The sequence below is a fragment of the Hyaena hyaena genome, unplaced genomic scaffold (genome assembly GCF_003009895.1).
Source record: "Hyaena hyaena isolate Hyena2069 unplaced genomic scaffold, ASM300989v1 scaffold_7, whole genome shotgun sequence".
NCBI classification, from domain to species: Eukaryota; Metazoa; Chordata; class Mammalia; order Carnivora; family Hyaenidae; genus Hyaena; species Hyaena hyaena.
This window is the reverse complement of record NW_024080639.1, coordinates 129,558-156,669: the sequence shown is the minus strand read 5'-3', so window position 1 is coordinate 156,669 and position 27,112 is coordinate 129,558. Positions and strand designations below refer to the sequence as shown.

The 27,112-nt window shown below is 51.0% G+C and overlaps 1 protein-coding gene across 2 annotated transcripts in view; it reads right to left on the bottom strand.

Annotated features, from left to right (window-relative positions):
• Positions 1-6,697: 6,697 nt before the first annotated feature.
• Positions 6,698-27,112, bottom strand: part of CES1 (carboxylesterase 1) — a 30,654-nt gene continuing 10,239 nt past the window's right edge. For both annotated transcript variants that reach the window (XM_039242033.1, XM_039242025.1), the window contains 11 exons: positions 25,259-25,392; positions 22,754-22,907; positions 21,210-21,314; positions 20,175-20,279; positions 17,287-17,325; positions 13,590-13,730; positions 11,921-12,001; positions 11,515-11,662; positions 8,450-8,581; positions 7,322-7,394; positions 6,698-7,058 (listed from right to left, as the gene is read on the bottom strand). In XM_039242033.1, coding sequence (XP_039097964.1) covers positions 6,875-7,058; positions 7,322-7,394; positions 8,450-8,581; positions 11,515-11,662; positions 11,921-12,001; positions 13,590-13,730; positions 17,287-17,325; positions 20,175-20,279; positions 21,210-21,314; positions 22,754-22,907; positions 25,259-25,392 — 1,296 coding nt within the window. In that variant the 3' untranslated portion in view covers positions 6,698-6,874. The remainder of the gene's footprint in view (positions 7,059-7,321; positions 7,395-8,449; positions 8,582-11,514; positions 11,663-11,920; positions 12,002-13,589; positions 13,731-17,286; positions 17,326-20,174; positions 20,280-21,209; positions 21,315-22,753; positions 22,908-25,258; positions 25,393-27,112) is intronic.

The following is a 27,112-nucleotide window of genomic DNA, read 5'->3' as shown; positions in this document are numbered from 1 at the left end:
GCAAACATTTTCTGTAAAAGTCTCTGTCACAACTATTCAACTCTGCTATTATAGCATGAAAGTTGCTTTATTAATGAAACAGGTAGGGGGCTGGATTTGGCCTGCAGTTTGTAATTTGCTCTGGTCCAGTGGAAAGAACAAAGGGTTCAGAGTGAGAGTGGGCCTGGGTTTGAATCCTGCCTATACTACTTCCTGCCATGGAATCTTGGACAAAGTTAAATCAAATATGTAAGGCTTTCTTGTATCTGAAGGGCAGGACTAAATCTGCATTCACAGAGTTATTGGGAGGGTCAGACAAGACAATGTGGACTTAAGAGCAACATCCCTGATGCTGCAGTGGCTGGATCGGAACCCTGGTCTCATCACACAAGAGGGTGAAAACTAGAGCGAGTTTCTTTAGCCTCCTTATCAGCTCCATGACCGACGGCTCTCTCCTCCCCAACCTCTGCTCATTTCAAAGATGGCCCAGTTTTTCTGCAGCCAAAACAGGGTCTCTGTTCCTTAGTCCCCTCCTTCAAATGCTGCCTTTGAGGTCTGAACGGGGTCTGGGTATCCAAACCCAAGCCTCCCTGAGCCCCAGTGCATGTGACCACCTGGGCAGGAAGTTCAAGCTTCGGGAAATGCCAGCGTCCAACAGCCAGGCTTCTGCAGGCCCCGCCTGCCCCACAGTCTTCTGCTGTCAGCCCCCATTAGGCTGCTAGCACGGGAGAGGCTCCCCCAGCCAGGCGTCAACTCGGCCAGGCCTTGACCTCAGCTCCCACCCAGAGGAGGAGCAGACGGAGGTGTGGTGACCAGAAGAGCTGGCAACTAAGTGGCTTCTGGTGTCCTGCTGCTTATCAGCTCCTGGCTCTGTCGGCCTCAGGCCTGGGAGGGGCGGGGCTGGGCCAGGCCAGCAGGGCATGAAGGGAAGGGGTGGGCTGCAGGACATCAAGGAAGATCATCTCTGTCCGCTGAGAAGGCCCACGTGAAGCCCATTGCCTGGACATACCCAGGAGCTACACATGGATTGTTTCTGCAGCAGAGAATGACCCACACACCCGGTAGCCTCGGGCTTCAGTCCAGAGTGCCAGCTGCGGATGGGCAGCCTCAGAATCAGAAGAGGAAAGGTTTGAAGCAAGCCCAGCCCCTGGCCACAGGAAGCCTGGCGCAGACTTGAAGGCCACGGCCAGCCCAACATTGGGGCACCTACCTGCTGTCCGCCCGAGCATATTCCCAGGTGCCTGCTAGATTTCTCTTCTTGCATCACAGCCCCCAGACTCCCCTGGTAATTGTCATTGAGCCCTGATCCCCCATGTCCAGTCCTGTGACAGTAATGACACCTTATCAGTAGAGAAGAGTGGGTGGTGGGTGGTATCTGAGGCACCCTCACCGGTAAGGAAGGACAAGGCAACTCTGACATTTCAAATGAGCCACAGAGTCGTCGCAGGGAACATCACAGCTAAGATTATAATTGTTAATCAGACAATTACAGTTAGAGAGGCCCCCACTGAAGTTATGGACTTAGGAGGCAAACAGGGTACAAGGAGTCCCTGGGGTTGTTAAAGAGAGAATGGGGCCCTCCTAGTCTCACAGCCATGGATCCTCGGAGGCACTGAGATCTTAGGAGCATCAGCACCTTGGACAAGGCCAATGCCCTGAGTTGACGTGTAATTAGCCCAACATTGGCTTATCCAGAGCCAGTTATGGTTCCAAGTGCTTTGCAAATTTCATCTCATTGAATTGAATGAGGTAGTATTATTATACCCATTCACAAATGGGGGAAACTGAGACATAAAGAAATGAAATAACTTATCAGTTGGTGAAACTGGGTTTTGAACCCAGGGAGTCTTGTGTTGTTGTTGTTGTTTTAATTTTTAATGTTTATTTATTTTGAGAGACAGAGACAGAGCGCAAGCAGGGGAGGGGTAGAGACACAGGGAGATGCAGAATTCTGAGCAGACTCCAGGCTCTTGAGTTGTCAGCACAGAGCCTGACGTGGGGCTCGAACCCACAAACCGTGAGATCGTGACCTGAGCTGAAGTCGGACATTTACCTGACTGAGCCCCCTAGGTGCCCGGGGAGTCTTGTGTTCTTAGTCACCCCGGTATGCCATCGTCCCTGGGCCCCAGCCATATGGGTGTAATGTGATTCAGCAGGTAGGGGCATGGGCTATCGATTAGTTCCAACGGTCTCTTCATTCCAAACAATCTGTAATCTATACACACACATGTGATTTATATACACACATTATATGTGTATATAGACACACAAGCATATTTAAATATGTATGCATTTAAATGCCTCCGATGTGCTAGGAAGCAAACGACTTGCTCCAGGTCACTGTAGTAAGGGGGTTCACCTTGAACAGAGATTTCCTGTCTCCCAGAGAAAACACCTATGCTGCCTTTCTCTGAACATACCTTACTCCGTGCTCTCTGGTTCTTTGTGCTGGATTCAGATTCCACCTGGGCTCCCTATCCATATCCTCTATGTGTTAGGATGACAAGTATAATAGGAATCTAAGTATGGTTCCTTAACAAATGAGATTTTTCTCACTCTTTTGTGACAAATAAGCAGTGGGTCAGGGAGAGACCTGTTCTTCAGCAGGAAGAAAGGGAGAAGTGTCTTTGCTCTCAGAGAAGCACTTTAGTGAGGGTCTCTCTCTGCCCAGACATGCCCAGTAGCCTGGGGTGACCCTGGAGACCCTTAAGAAAAGTCATCAAGGATTTGGACTACTTGTAGCTTTCTGTTTCCCCATCCATAGCATGGGGTACTCATGCTCATGAAGGGGGAAAGAAAGGCAAGTCCACCTGCAGACATCTTGCCCAGCTTTCAGGCAGGAGGAAGGGAAATAAAGAGAAAGGGCAAAAGGCAGAGACCAGCTGTGTCTGTGACTCTTCACTTGGAAGAGGAGTGGGCCTCCTAGAACCTTACCTGGATGTCTGCCTGTATCTCATTGGCCAGATCCATGTATCATGGCAATTTCCAGCTGTCAGGGGGCTGGAATTGTAACTGGGTACATTGCTGCTCTGGACAAAACCAGGCTTTCTCTTAGGAAGAAGACAAGAAGGGTATTGGGGAAACACTGGCCATTGCCTCCCTTCCTGTGGCTTCTTCACACCTGGAATCCGTCATCTGCTGAGAACAGTGGGGGCCCTTATGGAAAGGGTCTGTCTGAGTGGTCATAGATAAGGGCTTCTCTGTCGCATGGGCTGACATCAATTATTCTCTTGGACTCAGGGCTCAGGTCTTGTCCTCGCCCCAGGCAGACCTGGGGCTGGCTGAGCAGCTGGGGAAGTCAGTCTGCTGACAGAAGGTTTCTGCCCATTCCAGGCTCCGGGTCACCTTCTCTGGCCTGACCGCACCTTAGCAACAGAGGAAGCTGATTAAAATAGAAGATGGGCGCCAGGGCCACCAGATGGCACCAACGCACACTCCTCCAGCAGAGCAGAGGCTGAAGGAAGCCAGGAGGACCGGCCTTTGTTCTCCGGACCCTCCTCAGAGTCTGCCCACACTTCCCTGAAGCAGGGGAGCGAAAAGTAGTTCTTGTCTGGATGAAAAGATCCACTTGGTTTTGTATTGTTATATCTCGGGTGGATTTATTTAGTCTTTCATTCATTTACTCACTGATAAATGAGAACCCTGCCCTGTCCCAGCGCGTGCCAGGAAGGACCGGGAGTGTACAGAGAAGGAATAACCCAGTCACTGAGACAGCTCTCAGTCTGATGGAGGAGGCAGATGGTGTGCTGATCAGAAAACATATTAAGCACCTACTGCATGCTTATTTGTAGCCCACTGGTGTCTCCCCAGTGCCTTCAAAGTAAATCCAGACGATCTTTCCTCACTTCATCCCCTCTCTCTGTTCTGGTCGCCCTATACTAGCTGCAGATGTGTCCCCAAGGATACCCTGTACCCCTGGGCCTCATTCCCGGGCCTTTCCCCATCTCTCTGAAACTGGCCGACTCTTACCTGTCCCTCCTGATGTTACCCCTAAAAAGCCTTTCCTAGCCTACCCTTCTCACCAAACTTGCCATAACTGGTTGAAATGAATTTTCAGGGGACCAGCGACTTTGGGGACAGAAGACAGCAACCACCGAGATAAATATCGGCACACGGTCCCGTATGATACTTGTCATACAGATAAGTATCTGGCACATGGTCAGCCCTCAGTAGATGGTTGGGTTTACAGAGATGAGGGAGACAAGGCCATCTCGAAACCTGGCAGAAAAATCATGCACGGAACCCCACCCGGGGGGATCATAGAATGTCCCTGCAACAGGTGATACCTGAACTGAGTCAGGAAAAAAAAAAATCCAGGTCATGAGAATACCAAAGGGGCAGCATTGATGCACAGCAGGACTGCAGGCAGCACGAGGATCTGAAGAAATTTGCAGTGGAAATTTCCAAATAGGAGGGCTGCAGAGGAAAGTAAAATCTAGAAGATGAGGGCCCTCCCAAGCTGGGATAGGGAGATGGAACTTTTTCCAGGGGGCAATGAGGAACCATTAAAAGGTTTTAGAGTGGGGTGGAGTGGATGTGACCATACTTGGGTGTCACATAGTGTATCAGGAAGTGACTGCTGTGAAACAAACCAGCCCAAAGCTTAAAAATAACACCATGTATTTGGCTGATTGGTCTGTGGACCACCCGGGAAGTTCCGCAGAGCTGGCCGGCCTCAGCTGATCCCCATGGGGCTCACCCAAGTGTCTGCAGCTGTGGGTCAGCTGGAGGCCGACTGATCTTGGATAGCCTCTCCTGGGATGGGCCCCCTCCGTGTGGTGCCTCATTCCCGGCAGGCTGGCCTGGGCTCAAGGGAGTGTGTACACGTGCAAGGCCTCTTGAGGCATGGCATCGCTTCTGCCATGTATTATTGTCCAAGCCAGTGAAGAGGACTCTTACTGAGTGGAACTGCAAAATCAGAAGGCAAAGGGTGTGTATAGCACGGAGAGTAAGGGCAAGGAAGCTAGTTAGGAATCTTTGACCAGCCCAGGTGAGAGGCAAAGAACAGAGGCTTTGCAGACAGTGCTTTCGAGCAGAGTTTTCCAAGCACTTCTGAGGTGCCCGGAATTGGATTCGTTCCATTGGCGGCTGGGGAGATCACCAGGGCCAGGAAACAATCTCAGTTTGAAGTAGGAACTCATTTGCAAGCTGCGCCTGCACGTTTAGGACTCTGGAGGCTGCAAGAGACCAGTCTGAATGCTGCCCCTGCATGTGGCAGCTCAGGCATAGCCACCACCGTGGGGGACAGGGCTGGGAGTCTCAACCCCCTTACAGCCCCTGGGGTCCATCCTTGAAGCAAGTGTGGCTATACAGATACTGCCCACTAGAGGGCAGCAGAGAACCGCCAGTCAAATGGGGGCTGGCGGGAATCCGATGAAGATGAACTGGAGAGATCAGGTCAAGCCTCTAATCGGAGTTTTGAAGTGTCCTGTTTAGGAAGGAAGGAATGCTTTGCACTTACGGACTCAAGCTCTAGAGCCAGACTGCTAAGGTCCGCATTCCAGCTGTGTCACCAGGGTGGGCTTCATAGGTGCGAGACCCATGCCATCATGCAGGACCCTAGGCTCATGGTGGCTTAATACTCTGCGGTCGCCATCTTGAAATTCTTAATAATTTTTAAAATAAATAGTCATTTTTATTTTGCACAGCAAATAATGTACGTGGTCCTGTCTGTCACTTACTGGTTGAGTTTTCTTGGGCCTTGTGTTAACCTCCATGGGGTTGATGGCAAGTATTCGCCTCAAAGCACGGCTATGAAGATGATCTGAATGAATATGGAAAGTACTTTATTATGAAGACTCATAATAAATATCCAATCACTTTTAGTTCCTGTTATTATTATAGGATTCAAAGGTATGATCATCAGATACCTGAAGGCTGATGCTGACTTTCACCGTGTGAAGTTCCATCTGACCACCCTCTGTCAGCCTGTCCCTCTAGTCTCATTGCCTGGGAAGGCCTACGTTTTTTTTTCTCCAATCTTCAGGAACCTGGGAACTCTCCTTTACTCGCTGGCTCATGCAGTCAACCACTCATCCATGCATGTATTCGGTACACACAGTGTGCAGGACCCAGGAGACTTGTTCAAAGAATCCTGCCTTCGGGAACTCCTGGACCAGGTCAATGGTTCTCCACTCTGGCTGCACACCAGCTAAACATAGGGAGCTTTTTAAAAAAAAAAACAATCCTGCTGTCCAGAACCCTCCCCAGCCACAGGAGTGAGAACCAGGATGAGGCCTGGGCAAAGGCATTATTTTAAAAGCCGCTCAGGTGATTCTAACGCGCGGCCAGTGCAGATATGCTTCCGATGAATCCTGAGGTGGTCCAGGCTATAGGAGGGGCTCAGACAAGTTGCCGGAAGAGATGGCCTCAGGGAGGGGCCCGGGAAGGTGCTGCTGTGTACACGGAAGAAAAATTGCAGATCTCTGGAAGGCTCAGTAAGGGCCGCATGAGAGAGCCACAGGATCACCACGGCACCTCCCTTCTCTGCCACTGCAGGAACATATGCAGACTCCAGCTCCGCGTGGACAAGAGGGACCCTGCACTCCGGCCACCCCACATCCTGTTGTTGCATGTTGTTGAGGGCCCAGAGACATGGGGCGGAGGCCCAGTTATCCTTGGCAGCTCCCAGGGCCAAGCCATCCTCACCGGAGGCACCTTCCAATCATGCCCACCCCTCCATCCTTCTCTCTCTGAGACAGAGATACAGACAATGACGTGGTCTCCATGAGAACATTTATTCCTTAAATTGGCCACAATTCCCCCTCCCTGGCCTCTGCCCTCCCCTGGCAGACAGATTCCCAGCCTTGTCCAATAAGATCCCTCTTTGGCTCATAAACACCTTCTATAGAATGAATACCCCAGACTGGGCTCCAAGGCCAGCCAGGCCACCCATTCACAGCTCAACGTGTCCCGTGTGCGGTGGCTTTTTTGCTGCCCCCTTGGCCAGGAGCTCGGTCCAGAAAGCCACTTCCTTGTCTTTCAGCTTCTGGGCTGGCTGAGTGTTGGCTCCAATCTGCAGGTACCCTTCCTTCTGGTCGTATGGCGGCCAAGAGGGCAGCCCTTCCCCATTGGGGTTCCTAGGAACAAAATCAAATGAGAATCGCCCAAAGCGACTCTGGGGACCCAACAGCACTTTGAGACTGGCAGGGCTTCTTGGTTTTATTTCCTCCAGGAGGCTCCTTCACCTCCAGAGGCGGGGAGCTCACCAAATCCTAGGCAGCCCGTCCCCTTTTAGAGAACTCTCATTGCTCTTTGTCAGGGTTACAGGGCTGGGAGCTCCCTTTCCCAGGAAGCACACCCGCCCGCCCCAACCCTGCTCCATCTCTGCCACCAGCCTCACCCATTCCGAGCAAAGTTGGCCCAAAATTTCATCATCATCTGGCTGAGTCTCATTTCCTCTTCTGAGGCACCTCCTGTGGGAGAGAAGAAAAAAATCCTTTGCTACTCAAAGTGTGGTTTACGGCCAGCAGCACGGGACAGCTTGCTAGGAATTCAGAATCTGAGCCCTTGCTCCAGACCTACTGTGTCAGAATCTGCATTTCAAGATCTGGGTAGTTTCTGTGCACTTTAAGCCAGGCATCCCGCGCCTCGCCTCCCCTCCCAAGGTCCCCAGGGCCACGCCCAGGGTGTTGACTGCAGAGCCGCACCTTGGGACTGCTCCCATTTGGGCCTTTGCTCAATCTCCTTCACGCACCCACGTTCTCACAGACTCTGAAACATCAGTGATGTGCAGTCACCCGAGCAGTAAATGTGTCAGTTACAAACAGCCCTGAGGTAGGTCACACGCAAGTGTGTAACTGCTCACAGGGAAGGCATTGGAGATCTCTGTCAAAGGCGCCTGGGTGGCTCCTACATCACTTAAGCGTCCAAGTTCGGCTCAGGTCATGAACTCCCAGGTTGTGAGTTCAAACCCCATGCCGGGCTCTGTGCTGACAGCTCAGAGCCTGGAGCCTGCTTCGGATTCTGTGTCTCCCTCTCTCTGCCCCTCCCCTACTTGTGCCCTCTCTCTCTCTAAAACATAAATAAACATTAAAAAATAAAGTATTATATATGTTATTAAATATATTAAGTTGAGAAAGTTAGGAATTTTAGGTAGACAGATGGTTGGACAGACACACACATGCACATTAGCCCCAATTCAAGGTCAACATTAAATTCTAACCTTACTCTCACTCACAGTGGGAAGTGGGTGGTGACATTGTAGCCCTTGAGCAGGACCCTGCAGCTGGTCCACCATGTGGTTTATTGATACCCAGACCTGAATTCTTAGAGCACATCGATGCACCTTCTCCATCAGATGTGCCAGGGCAGGAGAAGGGTTGGGAGCCTTCGGAGCTCAGCCCTACCTTGGTGTGTCTGGGTAAGCGGGGTCCAGAGAGAAGGGGGAACTGGGCCCATAGCCACCAAACTGAGACTTGCACCCGGGTCTTCGAACTCCCCAAGTTTGTAATCACCAAAGGGCCATTACCTCTTAAAAATGGTGCCCCGAAGACGGAGAAGAGCTCATCCCCATGGTCCCCTAACACCGTCTCGGGTTTCTTGTCCGGCGAGAAGCTCGGATGATACTGGAACTCATACATGTACGTGGGGGCTCCGGCATCTGTGAAGACATGGATTCACGCACAGTTCATTTCCCCAGATGCACACCTGGATGGCGCCAAGGGAGGCCCTGGGCCCTCGGGGAGCTGGGGGCACACCTGGGCCCTATGTACACAGCAAGGGCAGCCTTCACAGTTGCCCGTTGTGAGAGCCACCTGTGTGCTAGCCACCGTGTGGCCCTGCAGAAAATCTTTGGTTACCCGCGTAACGGAGAAACAGAACTTTGCAAAAGCTCTGCGATTTGCTTAAAAATGCCCATTGGGAGGAGGTGAAAACTGGCGTTAGGCCAGATATTTGTTGAATGACTCAATGAATGAAGATTGAATGAATGAAATGTTGAGATTGTGAGTAAATCCAATGACAACAATGATCATTTTAGGGGTCTTGGGCCAATACACAGACCCCGCTGCCCGCTGATGGGCTCACACGCAAGAACGTCTCTATACGCAGTTTACGCTACTATATTTCGTTGAAAACGTGCTGGTTTTGGTTCCTTTAGAGTTTCTGCAGCCTAACAGGTGCCTTTCATCCAACCCAGTTTGCAGAGTTCGCAGTGTCCTTGTCACCTACTTTCTAGGGGAGAGTGACCCAGATCCTAGTCGCTGGCTCGACAGCCCAGATATTCATACAGAATCTCTTGTATCTTGCGAAACCCAAAGCTCAACATGTTCTATAGCTCTGTCACCTCATCTGTTGTTTCCTGCTGGGCCCGGGCGGTGGCAGAAGGGAGGAGGAGGGCTCGGACGGAGGACAAAGGTGGCTCTCTCCTGCTCTCCCGGCCCCCACTCTCAGCAGTGCCTCTCCAAGCCCCCGCAAGGTGTCAGTTTTCCCGCGGATGGCTTCATTCAGGGCTGCCCACCCTGCCCCTTCAGGGCTGAGTTGGGGGCCACCAGCCTAGGGTGGTGCATGGACCTAGCGCTTTGCCCGAACCCTGACGCCCACAGCAGAGTGACGACCGGGAAGGGTTGGGCCCCCTTCTGGCTGGAGGAGAAATTATACAGCTTTTCCCCCTTTGGGTGCCGTAACAAACTCAGACAGTGCGGGAAGAGAAAATGAACAAAAAGATCCCTTATAATCCTACCACCACCTGAAGATACCTCTGTTAACATTTTAGCATATATCCCTTCTAGGCATATAAAAATGGGATGATAGTGTGTATGTCATTTTGTAATACACTATAATCATGTCTCCACATCATTAAACATTTGTCTCAAAATAACTTAATGATATGTGCCATCCCCACATGAGGATGTAGAGTAATTTATTGAAATGCCTCCCTGATCTCCATCACCACACCCTGGATGTAGCAAGAGGTGTTGTCTGGAAGAAGCAACCCTTCTGTGGTTCTGAAATCCATGTGTTAAACAGCGGCTTTAAGGTCAAGCAGAACTCGCTGAGAGAGGGGGCTGTAACTTCCCTCCGCCACTCGGCAGTTTTAGGAAGAAGCTCTTTGGCCATAGAGGGAAGAGAATGAGAGAACTTTCTCTTTCACGAATGAGAGAACTTCTTGGGGCAGCCAGCATGCGGCACAAAAGAGAATTCTTTTTTTCTCTCTCTCTTTTCAACTTTCTGCCTAAAACCAAGGGGAGGCATAAAATTCCTACAAGCACAAGTTTTCAAAGGAAAGTAGGGCACAGATGAGGGTAATAGGGCAATAGGAGAGGCAGAGAGACGGACAGAGTTGGTTAATCTAAGTTTGTCATTAAAACATGGGATGGTCTCTCTCTCCTTTTTTTTCAAGGAAGAGCTGTGAAATTGACAGCACTGTTTTTATTTTTTCATCTGAGTTTTGCAAATGAGAGAATTAAGAAATCCCAGCCATACACTGGGAAGCAATGTCACAACATGTATCAAGAACTTAAAATGCTCTTACAGCCCCACTTGGGAACTTCACTTTTTTAAAAACATTTTTAATCTTTATTTATTTTTGAGAGAGACAGAGACAGAGCACAAGCAGAGGAGGAACAGAGAGAGAGGGAGACACAGAACCTGAAGCAGGCTCCAGGCTCTGAGCTGTCAGCACAGAGCCCAAACTCATGAACCACAAGATCATGACCTGAGCTGAAGTCAGACGCTTAACCAACTGAGCCACCCAGGGGTCCCGGGAACTTCACTTGTAATAACCAATCCTAAGAAAATTATTAGAGACTTGGTTAAAGATTTATGCACATAAGGCTGAGCATAATGTTTTTTCCTTGCATCACAATATAAGCAGCTAGACTAAATATCCAATAGGACACGAATACAATAAAGTAAATTTTGATGCATCATTCTGTGAAATAGCGGATGTTTTTGAACACAAAATAGTGTTCTATGAACAAAAATATGACATACGATATCAAGTTAATTTCTAAATTATATGTAAGAAATGGAAAGATTATTTGAAGAAAATACATCAAAAAATGTATAGCAGGGGAGCCTGGGTGGCTCGGTCAGTTGAGTGTCCAACTTCAGCTCAGGGCATGATCTTGAGGTCCATGAGTTGGAGCCCCGCGTCGGGCTCTGTGCTGACAGCTCAAAGCCTGTAATCTGCTTCAGATTCTGTCTCTGTCCCTCCCCTGCTCTGTTCTGCCTTTCTCTGTCTCAGAATAAAAATAAATGTTAAAATTTTTTTAAAAAAGAATGTATAACATGTTTCTAGGTGGAGGAATTTAGAATAATATCTAATTCCTTCTTCATGTGTTTCCATATCTTCAAAACTTTCCACAAGTGTAGGATATTAATTTTATATTGAGAAAAGTTCTTTTTGTTTATTGAAAAGAGATTGAGACAAATACAAAATGAAAGAACAGCACTGATAAAATCTGTAGTAGTCCTGGCAAAAAGGCCCCAAATTCCGAGTCACGGGATGCCGGAAAAAAACAAGCTGCATGAGGGCCGACAGCGAAGCCGCTGGGCTCAGTGTCCCTCTCCTGTCCAGCCTCTGGGACTCACCTCTGTGGTAACGGGCCATAGCCACAGATGGGACACCAAATACCAAATCTCCAATTATGTCCAAGAATAGATCTTTCTTTTTGACAGGGTCATCTGTCCCTCCTAAATACTTCTCAATGGCCTGTGGACTCAGGTCCTCAGGGATGCCCTGAAATAGAGCAGAAGTAAAAGTGGCCACCGCCCCCACCCCAGTGAGGGGCACAGAGAATGGCTCGCATTAATAGTAAATCCCTCCAGCACGATGCAGCCACCACTACCCGGCGTGCTGAGGTGGGAAAGGCAGGAAAATGTGGGCAGAACCCTCCAGCCCCAGTCTTCATCCTGCCATTGAATTGCTCAGCTATTCGGGGCAAGCCTCTGCCCCTCCTTGGGTCTCAGCCAGTTCCCGTGGGTCCCCGGGTCTTACGACAATGGGGTAGGACTTCCATAAGAGTGACTCGGCCGTCTTCTCGTCCAGCTTGCCTTCAGAGAGTGGGTAACCCATTAACTGTTAAAACAACAGTGACACAAGTGTGAATCATCAAGAATTAGCAGAAAGACCCACACTTACCGACCAGCCGAAGGTCACTCTGTCATGACTTGACAAACATGGATCCTTGACGAGGTGGGTAATATCGATGAAACAGACAGGCTTATTATATCCAGAAACTCAAACAGTGCCAAAGGATAAAGTAAATATGAAGAGAAGCTGCCCCAGGCCTTGGCACTGTGTGTGTGTGTGTGTGTGTGTGTGTGTGTGTGTGTGTGTATGTCTGTTCAATCAGAGGCAAGAATCCCCATACTGGACATGGAGACCCACAGGTGAGGTTTCAGCCTGGCTAGTGCTGAAGTAGAGGGCTTGGAGACAAAGAGCACAGACATCACTCATGTCCCCACCTGTCTGAAATGACCAAGGAAGACTCAAATCCCGCCATTGTGGCTTCGGTGTGTCGGTGACCCCTGAAATTGCTGCCCTCCGTCCAAACCTCTGCACTACAGAACTTGACCAAACTCTAGCTTGACTGCCAGCACTTATGATCTCATCCCTAGGATGACCCCAGTGCCCTTTAACGGGCTCCTGGCCACTAAGGGAATTTATCATTGGTTCTGGCCAAAACCTGGTGATAAGGTGATAGGGTCCTGAACCCCCTTTTAGAGCAGCTGCCTTAGGAAGCTTGCAGTTACAATTCTTCCTCTGCTTTCTGAGATGTAAATCTCCCACCCAAAACTGTTTCCTCAAGGACCTTCGAGCCACCTCTGGAAATGCAGACATGCAGCCACTAAGTCTCCTTTCTCTCTCTCAGTCCCTGAGACTCTGGTGGGCACCCTGCTGCAGCCCGAACACCACTGCCTCTGGGCAGAGAGATCAAAGTTTATTTCTGGATAAATGGCACTTAACAGATCGAGGTGGCCTATTCCCATGGACAGGTCCCCTCCCCCTCTGCGCACCTGTCACAGTCCCCACAGTGCCTTTCCCTTGGCACACCTAGCCTTTAACTAGACTCCAGCCTTTTGTGGCAGGGACCTGAGTTCAGCTCACGCTGTCTCTCCTCCCTGCTGCAGGTGTAGAACTGAATAAGACCTGTCCTCACCGCCTCCCCTCGCGTCAGCTGTGTGCATCTCTGACCGAGGGAAAGCTCTTCTGACTCAGAACTTTCACCCCAGAGGGAGCAAGATGCCCCCATTAGATGACCAGGAAAGAGCAGGTGTGGGATTTATGGAGGAGCAGGGGAAGCACCAGGCCACGGGGAGGGACCGCAGGGGCTCAGGCCACCCCGCTTAGCTCCGAGCCCGTCCTCTCCCAGCCTCGGTCTGCCCATCTGCCCAGTGGTTTTCCCTGCAGACGCTCCTGGAGCCCACACTGTAGGATTCTTAGATTGGAAGACAGTCAGAGTGTTTGGGAACAGGGGTCCCCAGGTGGCAGTGGGGCCATGCTGGTGAAGCTCCCCGACAGAAATGTCCATGCCCCCCATGGAAATCTGACAGGACAGCTGCCCTGGATTCAGAGGGAGGGGGGGCCTCGAGAAGGAGGAGCCTCCGTGAGCAGAGATGGGAGGGGTGGGGGAGGGGAGCCTAAAGGGACCCCACATTCTCACCATTGGAAGAATCCAGCCAAACTCATTCTTGTTGATTCCGATGATAAAGGGAACAAAGTTGAATTGCTTCTCAGCCAGAATCTCTTCGGGCATCTTTGGTAGCAGTACTCCGTCCACCACGGCGGGCAGGAAGGGATGGCTCTAGGGAGGAGGGCATCGTGGGGTCTGGGCTTCCGCTCTCGAGGCCACACCCACGTCCCCCTGTCCGCCCGTCAGAGCCGGAAGCCAGCACTGCACACCTGCATGGCCACGGGCAGCGGCCACAGAACTCAGGCTCCTAACAAAGGGGGCCGAGTGCATGTGACCCCAGAGGGTGGAAGGTGGACCCGTAACTATCAGGGTAAGTCTGAGTGGGGCAAAACTCACCCAAACTGGAATATATGTATACATATCTCTACATATTTCCATATATTCATATGCCTATAAATACACATTAAATTTATTAAATATAAATATATCAGTGTATAAATATATAAACATGCATATATATTTTAATATTAAAACCTATAGGGGCGCCTGGGTGGCTCAGTCAGTAAAGTGTCCGACTTCGGCTCAGATCATGATCTCACAGTTCGTGGGTTCGAGCCCCGCGTCGGGCTCTGTGTTGACAGCTCAGAGCCTGGAGCCTGCTTCCGATTCTGTGTCTCCCTCTCTCTCTGACCCTCCCCTGCTCATGCTGTCTGTCTCTCTCTCTCTCTCTCTCTCAGAAATAAATAAAAACATTTTTAAAAAATCTACAAACATATACATTTTATATAAATATACTCATATATGTGTGTATGTACATATTCCTATATCTCAATTTGCAGTGTACATTTGCCTATGTGGGTCAATTCTGTTATCCGTGGTGGTTCGGTTCTATAAAGCCATAGCGCGGGGCCACTGCTGGTGGGAAAATACAACGTCAGGTTCCTACAACCATCTGGTCACCTTTCCATCAACTCTTGTATTCCGTTAGCTTAAAGACACTGGATGGAATACGCACTGCTTACAAGTAACTAATTATGTGTAGTATTTATTTACAATGAAACACCAGCTGAGAAGTCCTCAGCATCTTCCCGGGCCTTCGGCCTTCGGCCCCATGGGCCATGTTGTTAGGATTTCTTACCCATGGTCACCTCATAAAACCCCGATTAGAGCCGATTACCCACAGCTTTCGTCACATCCTAGATGTTCTTTTAGCACTTTCCCAGACAGCCTCACAGACAGATTGGCAAGGGGTCCCTTCCTGTTCCTGGATGGGCCTTATTGACCCCTTACCCCCTTACCGCTGAACTCACAGCCCACGGCACAGTCGGCCGCCCTGAACGAAGGTGACCTAATCCACGAAGGTGCATCACAGCCTTGAACAAGCCCTCAGGAGCAGGTCCTCCGCAGGGACAGCGCCTCAGGGGTCATTCGCAACAGTGGAGCCATCAACAGAAAGCACAAAAATGGGGAAAATGTGGCACTAAGTAGACAGTGAGGAGGCCATGTGTTATATCAGCATGAACCATGGCACAAGAAAACACTGGGCGGCTTTGTTGGGTCTCGAATGGGAGCCTAGCCGTGGGCCCACTCCGTGTCCAGGAATGACAGCAAAAAGTGTCAGGAGTATCGATTTGGGGTCACACACTTATTTTAGTGAGGAGATGAATTCACAAATACAGAATTCACAATTCATAGGAATCGATTGCACTAATCTGTCTTGTGCTTATTAAACACAAACTGCTATTGATAAACAAACAGTTCGCTTCGAGGAGATAGTGAGCTCCCCATCACTCAAGGTGCCTAAACAGAGACCCAATTCCTTTTTAGAGAGGAAAAGCATGAATAAGAGCACCAGCGGTGGGCTCGCATTGTGCTGAAGAATGTCTCCATTTTCGGTGTTACCCTTGATGACGATCAGTTACGTGGGCACATATGCAGCAGCGCCTGCCTCACACGCCACCAGCCGGGCAGCTGGCTCTGGGCATGGCGATCCTGCATATGTGGCCACAGTCGTTCTCAAGAGTGTGGGTTTTGGAGCCTGACTATCTGGACTTGAATTCCTGGCTCTGCCACCTCCTGGCCGGTAACTTGGGAACGTTATTTCATCTGTCTGTGCTTCGGTTTTGTCATCGGCGAGATGGGTTGGAACTGAACCCACGCAGAATGCTCAGCACAGCGTCTGGTGGCAGACGCAGCTCGATACACGTTAGATACCACTCAGAGCCCTCGCTGGCAGCCCCACACGCCATGTGCCTTAATCCACCCACCGGAAGGCCGTGGAACTGGCCGACTGACAAGCAAGACCAAGAACAACACTGTCGCTTCAAAGTGGAAGCCCTGTGTGGGCCTTGGGCCTTGCCCGGCTCAGGCCAAAGTCCCCGGGGCATGCTGCACCCCCGGCTTTCTCTTCTGCCCCACATCCTCTCCACTAGCAAATCCCACTAGCCATGACTTGAAAAACATCCAGATGCCACCCTACGGTCTCACCTCCTCCTCTGCTACGGGCCCAGCCCAGGCTGCCATGACCTGGCCTCGACGACTGCAGTGCACTGGCCTCCCAACTGGTCTCCCTGGGGCTGCCTACCCTTCCCTACCTTCGATTTCAATGCAGCATAAAGAGCCCTTTTGTCGAACCCAAGGTCAAGTCACTCCCCTGTTCAAATCGTGCCTGAGACGTCCCCATCTCACGTGAAATCCAAATCCAATTCCTTTCAAGGGACCACCCCCAGCTCCCTTTCCTTTCTAGCTTCAAGCCAGTTCTCTCCTTCAACTCTGTCCACACCAGCCACACTGGCCTCCTGCCTCAGGACCTTTGCAGCTGCTGATCCCTCTGCCTCGGACACTCTGCCTCCAGTTGTCCTGACAGCTGCCTTGCTCTCTGCCTCCAGAACTTGGCCTAGATGTCACCCTCTTGTTGAGCCTTCTCTGATTCTGCTATGCGGATTCAAACCACAGCAAACTGTCCCTATTGCTCACTTTCTTTTTCTCCATAACAAGGACCACTGTGTGTTACCCTTCCCTCACTCCAAGACGGCAGGGGATTGCATCTGCTTTGCCTGTTTCATTACTCTGTCCCCAGCTCCTCAATCAGGTCCTTTCACAAAGGAAGTGCTATTTTGCTGAATGAATGAATGAACCTCCTTGAATCCACACAACACCTTTTAAGGTAAGTGCTAGCATGCCCAGGAGAGAGCAGAGAGCACGGGACTGTAAATGTTGCAGAGAGAATGCCCCAGAACGAGTGGTGCTGGAAAGAAGGAGGGAGGGCAGGAGACGGGGAAGGCTGCTGGGGGCTTCCGGTGTGGCTGGCGGGAGGGTGGTGTATCCTCAGGACTGAGATGCTCAGCCCCTTCCGGACCGCCCTGCGGACAGTGTAGCTTGCACAGCCTCTTGGGAAAGACGTGGGCTCCTCAGCGAAGGCTCCTCATCCAGCTATCTCCACCACCCCATGTGGAAATTTCTAGTGCCAGCCCTCTCCTGAGGGGCATTTCTGGGAGCAGGAAACGCAAACAAGAAGTGGGCAGTAGGCTGGGGCCAGGGGGCTCTGGACTGATTGGTCCACCTGGCTGTGTTATCCAGGCAGCTCACTGCCCCTCTCTGAGCCCCAGCAACATAAACACAAGGAGTTACCAAGAGCCCAGAAGGGAGGGTTCATTCATTCATATTTGACTAGAGCTTCAAGAGGTCAAGAGTTAGAACCTGTAATCAAGAAACCAAAAGTCCTTACCTCTCTGGGGTCTCCATATAAATCAAGAGTGAAAAATTTCTGTGAAGACAAAGGCAGAGGGTGTGGATGAGAAAGCTTCTACGGGACAAAGGCCATGGGAGGTGAGCCAGAGGTGTCAGGTTCTCCCTCCCGGTGTCACCCAGGCTGGGCCAAGAGGAAGTGGGCAGGACACTGGCCCCACTGGGCAGGGACACAGATGTAGGTGTGGAACGAGGAAGGGTAGCACTGGAGAAGACATCTGTTGTTTGTGCCTGCCCCGCCCTCCATCCATTTCCCCCTACGGTTCCCCCAGGCAACACCACCCCAATATTACTTTCGGGGACCTCCTTCTTTCCCATTCGCACTCCATGAATCCAGGCATCTATATGTGACCTGGGTGCCCCAGCTTCCTGACCATAGAGCTTACTTCAGGTATGGGCACAGGCCCCTGTTACTCCAATAGACTTTACCCCCCAAACTTTTGCTGGTATTATTGTGAAAGTTTCTTTCTTTTTTTCTTTTTTAATGTTTTATTTATTTCTAGGAGAGAGAGAGAGAGAGAGAGACAGCGTGAGCAGGGGAGGGTCAGAGAGAGAGGGAGTCACAGACTCTGAAACAGGCTCCAGGCTCTGAGCTGGCAGTCAGCACAGAGCCCGATGCGGGGCTCGAACCCACGAACCGCGAGATCATGACCTAAGTGAAAGTCGGACGCTTAACCGACTAAGCCACCCAAGCGCCCCTATTGTGAAAGTTTCTAAACGGATAGGAATGTAAGTCTAGATGCTGCTGCTGTCTTTAGCCTCCCCAGGGGACAAACTTGCCTGAGAGAGAAAAAAATAAAAAAGCTGAAGAATAGGGCAGGTATATTCTTAATATCATATGTGCATCTGGATCCAGCCATGCCTGAAGCCATGTATTCCTGAACTGTGGTTTAGTTTTCAGTTAATTTTATGAAGATTTTGTTACAACACATTTCTTTTTCCACTCAAGGCGCTTTGAGAGGTGTCTCCTCTTGTATCAGAAAGTCCTGACTTACACAGGTTACTGAAATTGACCCCACCCCATTTTCCTCTTTCCTGTATATTTGCTACACTGTAGTTAACAAGTCTTACCAGTGCGTAGCAAGTGACCAGGAAGGAGTTCTTTATTATGGGTTGTAGTCCTACCAGTCAGGGGTGTGTGTGTGTGTGTGTGTGTGTGTGTGTGTGTGTGTGTGTGTGTTTTGGGGATAGACTCTACACCATCTCAGAAAGAAAGATAACACGGGCTGTGAAGTTCCCTGGGTTTTCTTAAAATCACCAAGTCTCTCCTTATAAGCTAGGTCTTCTTAAGTCGATGGAGAATTGCTGAAATAAATCTGTTTCCAGTAATCAGGAACGATTGTGTTTTTATTCTTTGAATGCACTGATCACCATATTTGAGCCTGAGAAACCAAGATCCAAGCCCCAAGGCCACACTGGAGTCAAGCCAGGAAATAAAATGGAGTCCAGTGCCAGAGACCTAGCCCTAGGGGTCCAGCAATATCCTTAGAGGCTGAGAGTCCAGATGAGAGTTGAGGGGCTCAGGATACTCCTTAGCTCACATTCATACCCTTCCCCAAAGAGGGAACAGTTCCCATTGGGCCTACATGCTGTATTCTCTGGGTGTCCTTGTGATGACACAGTGTCATAGCCATCCATCAGGCCCCAAATGTCCCTCTTCTGTGAAGCATCCCTACAATGATGAATGTTTCCTCTCTGTATACTTCCATCACCTTTAACCCAGGAAGTATATGAGTGTGTTTCTCCATGGATAGTTCCTCGTAAGCAAGAACTATATCTGATTAATGTCTGCATCACCCATCCAATTACCCCTCTCCATACACCTAGGATGGATGGAAGGAGGGACGGATGGATGGACAGACAGATGGATAGATGGGTGGATGGATGTAGGTGATGGATGGAGTGGGTCAATACATGGAGCATGGGTGAATCCAATGGATTGGTAGATAAATGAACAATAACTAGGTGAGGGATGTTGGATTGATTTTGGGTGGTTAAATGATAGGCGAAGAGACATGGTGGTTGGATAACGTAGAGATGACTGAAATGAATGAGAGTTATGGATGGGTTGATATTAAACTGATAAAAGAATATTGATGAATTGGACAGAATGGTAGATAAATAGACGAATAAGATGATGAATAGATTCACGGATGGATGGTGGCTGGCTGGCTGGATGAGTAGATGTATGGTTATTCTAGAATCGCAATTGAGGCAGTGTCTCAGAAAAGCTAGAAAATTGTGCCACCACTGGGATATAATTGAGGTAGTTTCTAAATTAAGCAAGATCAATTGTAACAACCTTCCTTAAAATCTTTGTTTTTACTATGCCATCCTCAAAATTCACAACAGTAGTTATCTCTGGGAATATGTAATGCTTAATTCCTTAAAAATACATTTGGAAACAAGAATGGGAAAATGGGAAGTTTTGATTGAGGTGAGAGATTACTATACAATTTGTTCGTTATGCCTTTTTTCAACTTTGCAAATGTTTGAGATATTTCATAATACAAAAGAAAAAAAAAAGAGGGGCACCTGGGTGGTTCAGTCGGGCGAGCATGTGACTCTAGTTTCGGCTCAGGTTATGATCCCAGGGTCGTGGGATCGAGCCCGAGTTGGGCTCTGCACTAAGCATGGCGCCTGCTTAAGATTCTCTCTCTCTCCCTCTGCCCCTCTCCCCAGCTTGCACCCTCTCCCTCTCTCTCAAATTTAAAAAGAAAAAAAGAATAAAAGAAAGTCTTATTCAGATCCAGAGGCTGACACTGCCCGAGGCAGTTTTCTGGGTCAAGAGAACGCAGAAATACTGAAGCCTGGGGCTGAGATTACAGGCTGGGGTGCTGGTGGGGCCCAGAGAACGGGTGCGCCTACCATCTTCAGCGATATCTCCAAGAGCTCCTCTTCTGTCTTCTGGCGGAGGCAGTGAACCACGACAGCCGAGGTGGTGGTCTTACACCCGGCAAAGACAGCGATTTGCTGCAGAGATCACAAGCAACAGCAGAATTCAAGAGCCCCATCCCTTCCTTCCAACAATAAAGAGCTCTTCTACCCCAACCTTCATTTTTAAAGACAGCAGGGGGGAGCAGAAAATACTCTAGACCAGCGGGTGGGGGTCCGGGGTCCCATTGTGCCAACAGACAAGCCCTGTGTCTGTTACCCTATCTCTGTTAAAATGGGTGTAACGATCTCCAAGCTGGGTGTCTAAAGGGAGGGAGCACAGAGTGGGGCCTAAGAGCATGGAATCCAGAACCACGCTGCCTGGTTTCAAATTTCATTTCAGAAAGCCCCTCGTGATAACCTCCCCCTAAGGGATTCTCACCCCTTCCTGACAATCCTTCCTTTGGATTGCATTATGATATCAGGTACTTCTGCTTTATTGCTCTTATCAGCTGAGATTTTATAACCTGTGTGATTCTGTAATCATAAATCTGTCTCCACCATGCAAAATTCATGAGGCCATTAGATGTCTGGCTCTACCAAAATTATGTGATGTACCCACCCCAGCCATGAGGCATTTAAGGAGGAGCCACTCCAGGCCCACCTGCTGCTAGTGGGCTCACCAGAACTGAGACCCTGAGAGAGACAAGATGTGGGGACAGTCCACTGCCCACGGTGTGGCCTGGCACCCCACCTAGGCACACTTTGGGAATAGTGCTCAGTGGACAGCACACCATGCTGGCAGTCCAGAGTCACGCGCTCGAACCCCTGCTCTGCCCCGATCACTCGTTGACCTTGGCAAGCTGCTTCCACTGTCCGCCCCAGTTTGCTCAGTGGTAAAACTGGGAGGTTGGCGGCAGTGTCTCCTTGCCCTTCCACTTCTGTGACTCTGGACCCCATGGCAGGAAAGTCCCCTGAAGACCCCAGGAGAGCAGAGCAAAGGGTGTCCGGCAATCCAGCATGACCCACCTGAGCTGCATCCTTCATGTCTTTCTTGACCAGGATAGAAGCCAGGACCACGCCACTCTCGGAGATGGCCCGGTGGAACAGGTTCTTGGCCAGGGGAGATAACACCTGACAGGAGAGGGGGCAGAAAGAGAGTTTATGCTCATGTGGAGGGGTCTTCAAGAGCTACCCCATCCACAGCTCCCCCCTGACCCATTCCCCTGAAGACCCTGGGGCTCAGTACGCGACAGGTCCTTGTCTGGCCTGGCCTGGTCCCAGGCTGACCCTGGTACCGGCTTCTCCAAGAACCTTCGCTGGAGAGAGCCAGCAGCACAGAGAGAGGGAAGAAGAGGAAGTGTGCGGCACACGCTGATTACAACCACACTTCAAAGACACGGTTGTGATGCCCCATTTCCATTCCTCGGGGTTTATCCCAGGAAAAGTGATTGTAATGTTTATAATATAATTGGGAATGACCCAAGGTTCCAATGTCATGAAATTGAGTGAATAAACCATTTTCCGTTCTTGCTGTGGAAACCTGTACAAATCTAGACCATGGAATCTACAACAAAATGGTATTAATGGAAGAGTGCTTGATGTTCAGGGAAATGGTTCTGTTACAGGATATGCTAAGGAAGGCTTTTGTTGGAAAAATCTTAGGTAGAGAGATGATAAATAGATCAATCACAGAGAGAGAGAGAGAGAGAGAGATATAGAGAGAGAGAGAGAGAGAGAGAGCGTGCAAATCAAGGGGCGGGGAAACTAGAAAAGTGTCAAAATGTCCACGGTGGGCTTCCTCGGGTGATGGGGTTAGGGATGATTTTTCCTTCTTTGGGTTTATCTGTCCCTTTCCTATTTCTCCACTTACTACAGTACAAAAACATTTCCTTCTGAGAATCCCACAAGGAAACCTATACGTCTGTTAAAAATGCAGTAATGGCGCGGATCCTCTGCTCAACAGCGAGGGGGCTGCAGGCCGTTTCATGGCTCCCAGCACTTGTCATGGGGTTTCCATCCCTGCTACTCTCGGTGGCTCCCCAGCCCCATTCCCCACACCAGGCCCCCGGGTTCCCCAGGCGCCCACACGGCTGCCCCACCCCTTCCCGTCCCCACACCCGCCATCCCTTCCCTGGTCACACACTCTCCCCAGCCCAGCTCCACCTCTGCCCTGCTCTTAGTGCTCACATTCCCTGACATGCCGACCTGGCTTCAGGCTGAACAATGACTCTGTCCAACCCTCATTCATAGTCTATGCTCACCCCTGCTTGCCAGGAGATGTGAAGCGAGTCCCAATGTTATGATGAGTAGGAAGGAGAGAGAGAGAGCTGGGGCTCAGCCACGTTAGAAGGGGAGGAAATCACTGCTGTGGCTGAGGCCAGAGCCTCTCAGGGCCCCGGGACACTAGTCTGGGCTCTGAGCCTCCTGGAGGCCAAGGAGAGTTGGGCCGTTAGCTCTCCACCATCCGATGCCGCGCAGAGCAGGGGCAGTCCTAGATCCAGGTCTTGTCAAGAGGACAAAAGGCTTCAAGGAGTCGCATGGGCAGCCACAGCAAGGCCAGGGACACTTACGAGAATAGAGACGCTTATACCTCCTGCTGACTCTCCAAAGATGGTGACAGAACCTGGGTCCCCTCCAAAGTTGGCAATGTTCTCCTGGACCCAGCGGAGTGCGGCCACCTGGTCCAAGTGACCCCAGTTTCCCAGGCTGTGTTCGTCCCCTGTGCTGTAAGAACGGGGTGGGGGTGGGAGCATGGACTTCACGGTAGGGCTCTCAGGGCCACAGAGGGGCGGGGGCCCTGGGTGAGCCTTCCTGTAAAGGACTGGGCTTCCACAGCCCTGACACAGGGTGGTGTCCTGTCTCCGTCCCTGCAGCCTTGTTCCACTGCAGGGCTCTAGAGTCATGCAGCAGGCATCTATTTACTGAGTGTCTACTTTGTGCAAAACACTGTGGTTAAGAGCTAGGAGCACATCTGAGAATAAAGCAGGCAAAATCTCCGGCTATACAGAGCTCGCACTACAGATCACACACAAACAGATACATACAGAACATGATGTCAGGGAGTAAAAGTGTTTTCGGGAAAAATAAAATGGGGCGGGGGAAAAGGTGGGGTGGAGCGGCTGGGTCCTATCTCAGATCACATGACCCCGAAAGGCCTCTTTGCGGTGGTAGCATTTGAGCAGAGACCTAAATGGATGAGCACGTGAGCCTTGCACATATCCAAAGAAGGGAATTCCAGGCTGAAAAAACAGCCAGTGCAAAGGCCCTGGGGTCCAGTGGACAAAAGTATGAGTGTCGGACATGCAGCTAAAAGGCTCTGTGGATTTTGGTAAGACCTCTGATGTCATTGTTAGTAATGTGGGAATCCATTTCAGGGCAACGACAAGATTCCATTTATGTCTTCAATGACCACTCTGGCTAGTGTGGATCAGACATAGCATCCAAGCAGTAGGGTTATAAAAGTAGGTGGTTATTACAATCGTCTAGGCCAGAGACACAGAGGGCTTTGATTAGGGGCCATAAGGGTGGAGGTGAGAAGTGGTTGGATTCTGAATATATTCTGAAGGTGGAACCAAGAGGATTTGCTGACCCCGACTGGATGTGGGGAGTGAGAAAAAGCCAAGCCAAGTCTTCTCGCTGGAGCAGGTGGAAGGCGGGGCTGCCAGGAGCCAACAGGCAGTGCGGGGCAGAGTGGGAAAGTGTGGGGGAAGGAGTAGCGTGGGTCAAGGGTTAAGTCTGTCCCCGTGCAGTGTGGGACCCTTCAGACGTCCAGGAGAGGCAGCAGCAGGTGCAAGGTGCTAGTGAATGCACTGAACATCTGGATTTCCAAGGAGAGGCAGGGGCTGAGATAGGGAACTTTGAACATGGCCCCTGAGGTCCCCCAGGGAGCCAGCGGAGACGGAGAGAGAGGTACACACGGAGGTCAGAGGATCACATGTGAAGAGTCACGTGTGGATGTGCCAAGGCTGGCCCAAGAGCGGTTGGGTCACTGGTGACCTTGGCCAGGACACAGTGGCGTGTTTGGAGGGGAACTTTGACCAGGGTAGGGTGAGCGGAGGACAGACCAGGAGGCGCAGCAGAAGCAGGAAGGGCTAATGTAGCAGTTGGACTGGAACGGGGAGCAGAGAGACGGGTCGTGGATACACCCCAGGACAGGACGCCCCCGGGGGAGCCCTCCTCCAGCCCTGGGGGCCTTCCTGAGAGAAGTCCACCCCTCCCCCAGCCCACCCAGCAGCCATCTCGGGGGCAGAGGTGCTGGTGCTGGGAAATTCAGAAAAGGCTCACGGGAACTGTGTCCTGCAGGAAGACTGGCTCCTGCCCCGTGCAGGCTCAATGGGGAAGACACTTGGCCTTCACGCATGCACGTGCCGAATTCCAAAAATGGAAACGGGATGAGTGGGCCTGACATTCCTCTCGGGGAGGCTTGTCCACTGGCGTCAGATGCACGGAAAACCTGCAGCTCCAGACACCCGTTCCTTCACCCACAAGGATGCAGAGCTCCTGCCCCAACTCGGCTCCTTCCTTGCCCATGAGGTGAGGTGCGTAAGCCTCTCGGTGCTCTGATCTACGCTGGCTCGACAGATGTGTGCAATGTGCTGGGCCAGCACAAGCAAAAAAGACGAGTATTTCAGAGGGTGTAACATTTGGGTTGGGCCTGGTAGAATGAATACACGTTCATCAGGTAGGGGCGCCTGGGTGGCTCAGTCGGTTGAACGTCCGACTTCGGGTCAGGTCACGGTCTCGCGGTTCGTGGGTTCGAGCCCCGCGTCATGCTCTGCTGTCAGCACAGAGCCCGCTTCAGATCTTCTGTCCCTCTCTTTCTGCCCCTCCCCCCACTCAAAAATAAATAAACATTAAAAGAAAAAATGGAAGAAGTTCATCAGGTAGAACAGGCATTCCAGGTAGAGAGAATATACCAGAAGCAAGTGGACCAGGGTGGTTGGGGAAGGAGGGGACTTGGATGCCTCACTAGGGAACCTGGCAAAGATCCCCTTGAGGGATGACTTGGCCAGAGCCGCACCCCTGCATCCTTGCTTTGGGGGCCAATGTGCAGCGAGGACTGTCCAGCATCTTACCTGAAGAATCCCCAGATGCCCAGGCGGTACTGAATGGTCACCACCACCACATTTTCGTGGGCAGAGAGGACCAGCCCGCTATAGGTTGATGACCCGCCCAACAGCAGACCCCCTCCGTGGATCCACACCATCACCTGGACAGGAAGGAGGCAACCATACTGGTTAGGGGAAGCACAGCTGATAAGGACCTCAAGAGGGTGTCTGGTTTGGTCGCCCACCTCTTGGCCATGACCCGGGGAGGCCCATCCCCGAAGTCCACCAGTCCCTGCGCTGCCACCCCACTCCTGTCCCTGCCTGGGTCCCCAGCTCCAGCGTCACCGGCTCTTCACACTGAGAACTCCGTCATGGGAACAGCCAAGGCTGCGAGTGCCGTGTTCTCCCCACCATCCAACACCTCAGTCCTCCTGATGCCTGGACCGCTCCCGCAGCCCTGCACGCCCTGCCTGCCGCAGCCCTGCATTTCAGCCTCATCTTAGTTACCTCGCGTGCAGGGAATTAAACTGCTCTGGCACATGAACGAGTCTCAAGAAGTATACATGCCCCCAGGGGGATTTTTTTCAAATATACCTTCCTTCTGCCTCCTCTGCATCCCCAGATCCCACCCATCTTCCCACAGCCCAGCCTAAAAGCCACCTCCTCCAGTAAGTCTTCATTCATCTGACTAACATGATCTGAGAAGGGCGATAAGGCTTGAGAATGAGGGTGGGCACGGCAATTCATAACGCTTGGCTCTGGCAGGTAAGTGCTCACACAGCCAGGAAGGGAGAGTGCTTTAAAAATAATATTGTGATAATCTTATTAATAAAAAAATAATAATTTGTGGGGGCGCCTGGGTGGCTCAGTCAGTTAAGCATCCGACTTCGGCTCAGGTCATGCTCTTGCGGTTGGTGAGATGGAGCCCTGCGTCGGGCTCCGCACTGGCAACAAGGAGCCTGCTTGGGATTTGCTCTCTCCCTCTCTCTCTCTGTGCCACTCCCCCACTGTCTCTCTCTCTGTTTCTTAAAATAAATAATAAACTTAAAATTTTTTTAATGTTTATTTTTCAGAGAGAGACAGAACATGGGGAGAGAGGTCAGAGAGGGAGGGAGACACAGAATCCGAAGCAGGCTCCAGGCTCCGAGCTGTCAGCATGGAGCCCGACATGGGGCTCGATCTCACGAACCGTGAGATCATGGCCTGAGCCAAAGTCGGACGCTCAACTGACCAAGCTGCCCAGGTGTCCCAGTAAATAATAAACTTAAAAAAAAAAAAGAATTTGTAACACAAACTATGTGCCAAGTACCGTTCCATGAGGCAGGAATTAATGCTGTCCCATTAACAGACAAGAAAACTGAGGCATTTAACCTGCCTGAGGTCGCACAGCTAATAAGCAGCAGAAGCAGGACTTGAGCCACCCAGTCTGGCCCTGGAGTCCAGCTGTTGAGCCACGCGGCACAGCGCGGCCCTGGCCCTGGTGCAGGGGGCCGGCCGTGAGGACAGGAATGACGTCTTCCCTTCAACTCTAACGACTGCTTCAGGAGTCCTGGCCTTGCCTGCTCGCCAGTCACTGAGACAAAGCTCAGTCAAATATTAATCACATATGTGATTGATGCTGCGCTAAGGAAGCAGCCAGGTCTCTGCTAGTAAGAGGCAGAACCAGCCAAGGCTTAAGGCCAGACCCTGCCGTCCTGTGTCCACAAGCAGGGGTTGTCCCCCGGTCCCCCTACACCTCCATCCCTGCCTACTCCGGGCAGAGGGACTGAGTTCGCACCAATCTGCGTGAAGGCTGAGGCAAGGGCCGGTCAGTAGGGATCCGCTGAAGAAGCTAATCCGTGTGTGAGCAGCGCAGGCGGTGAGATCCTTCCAAGTGGCTGT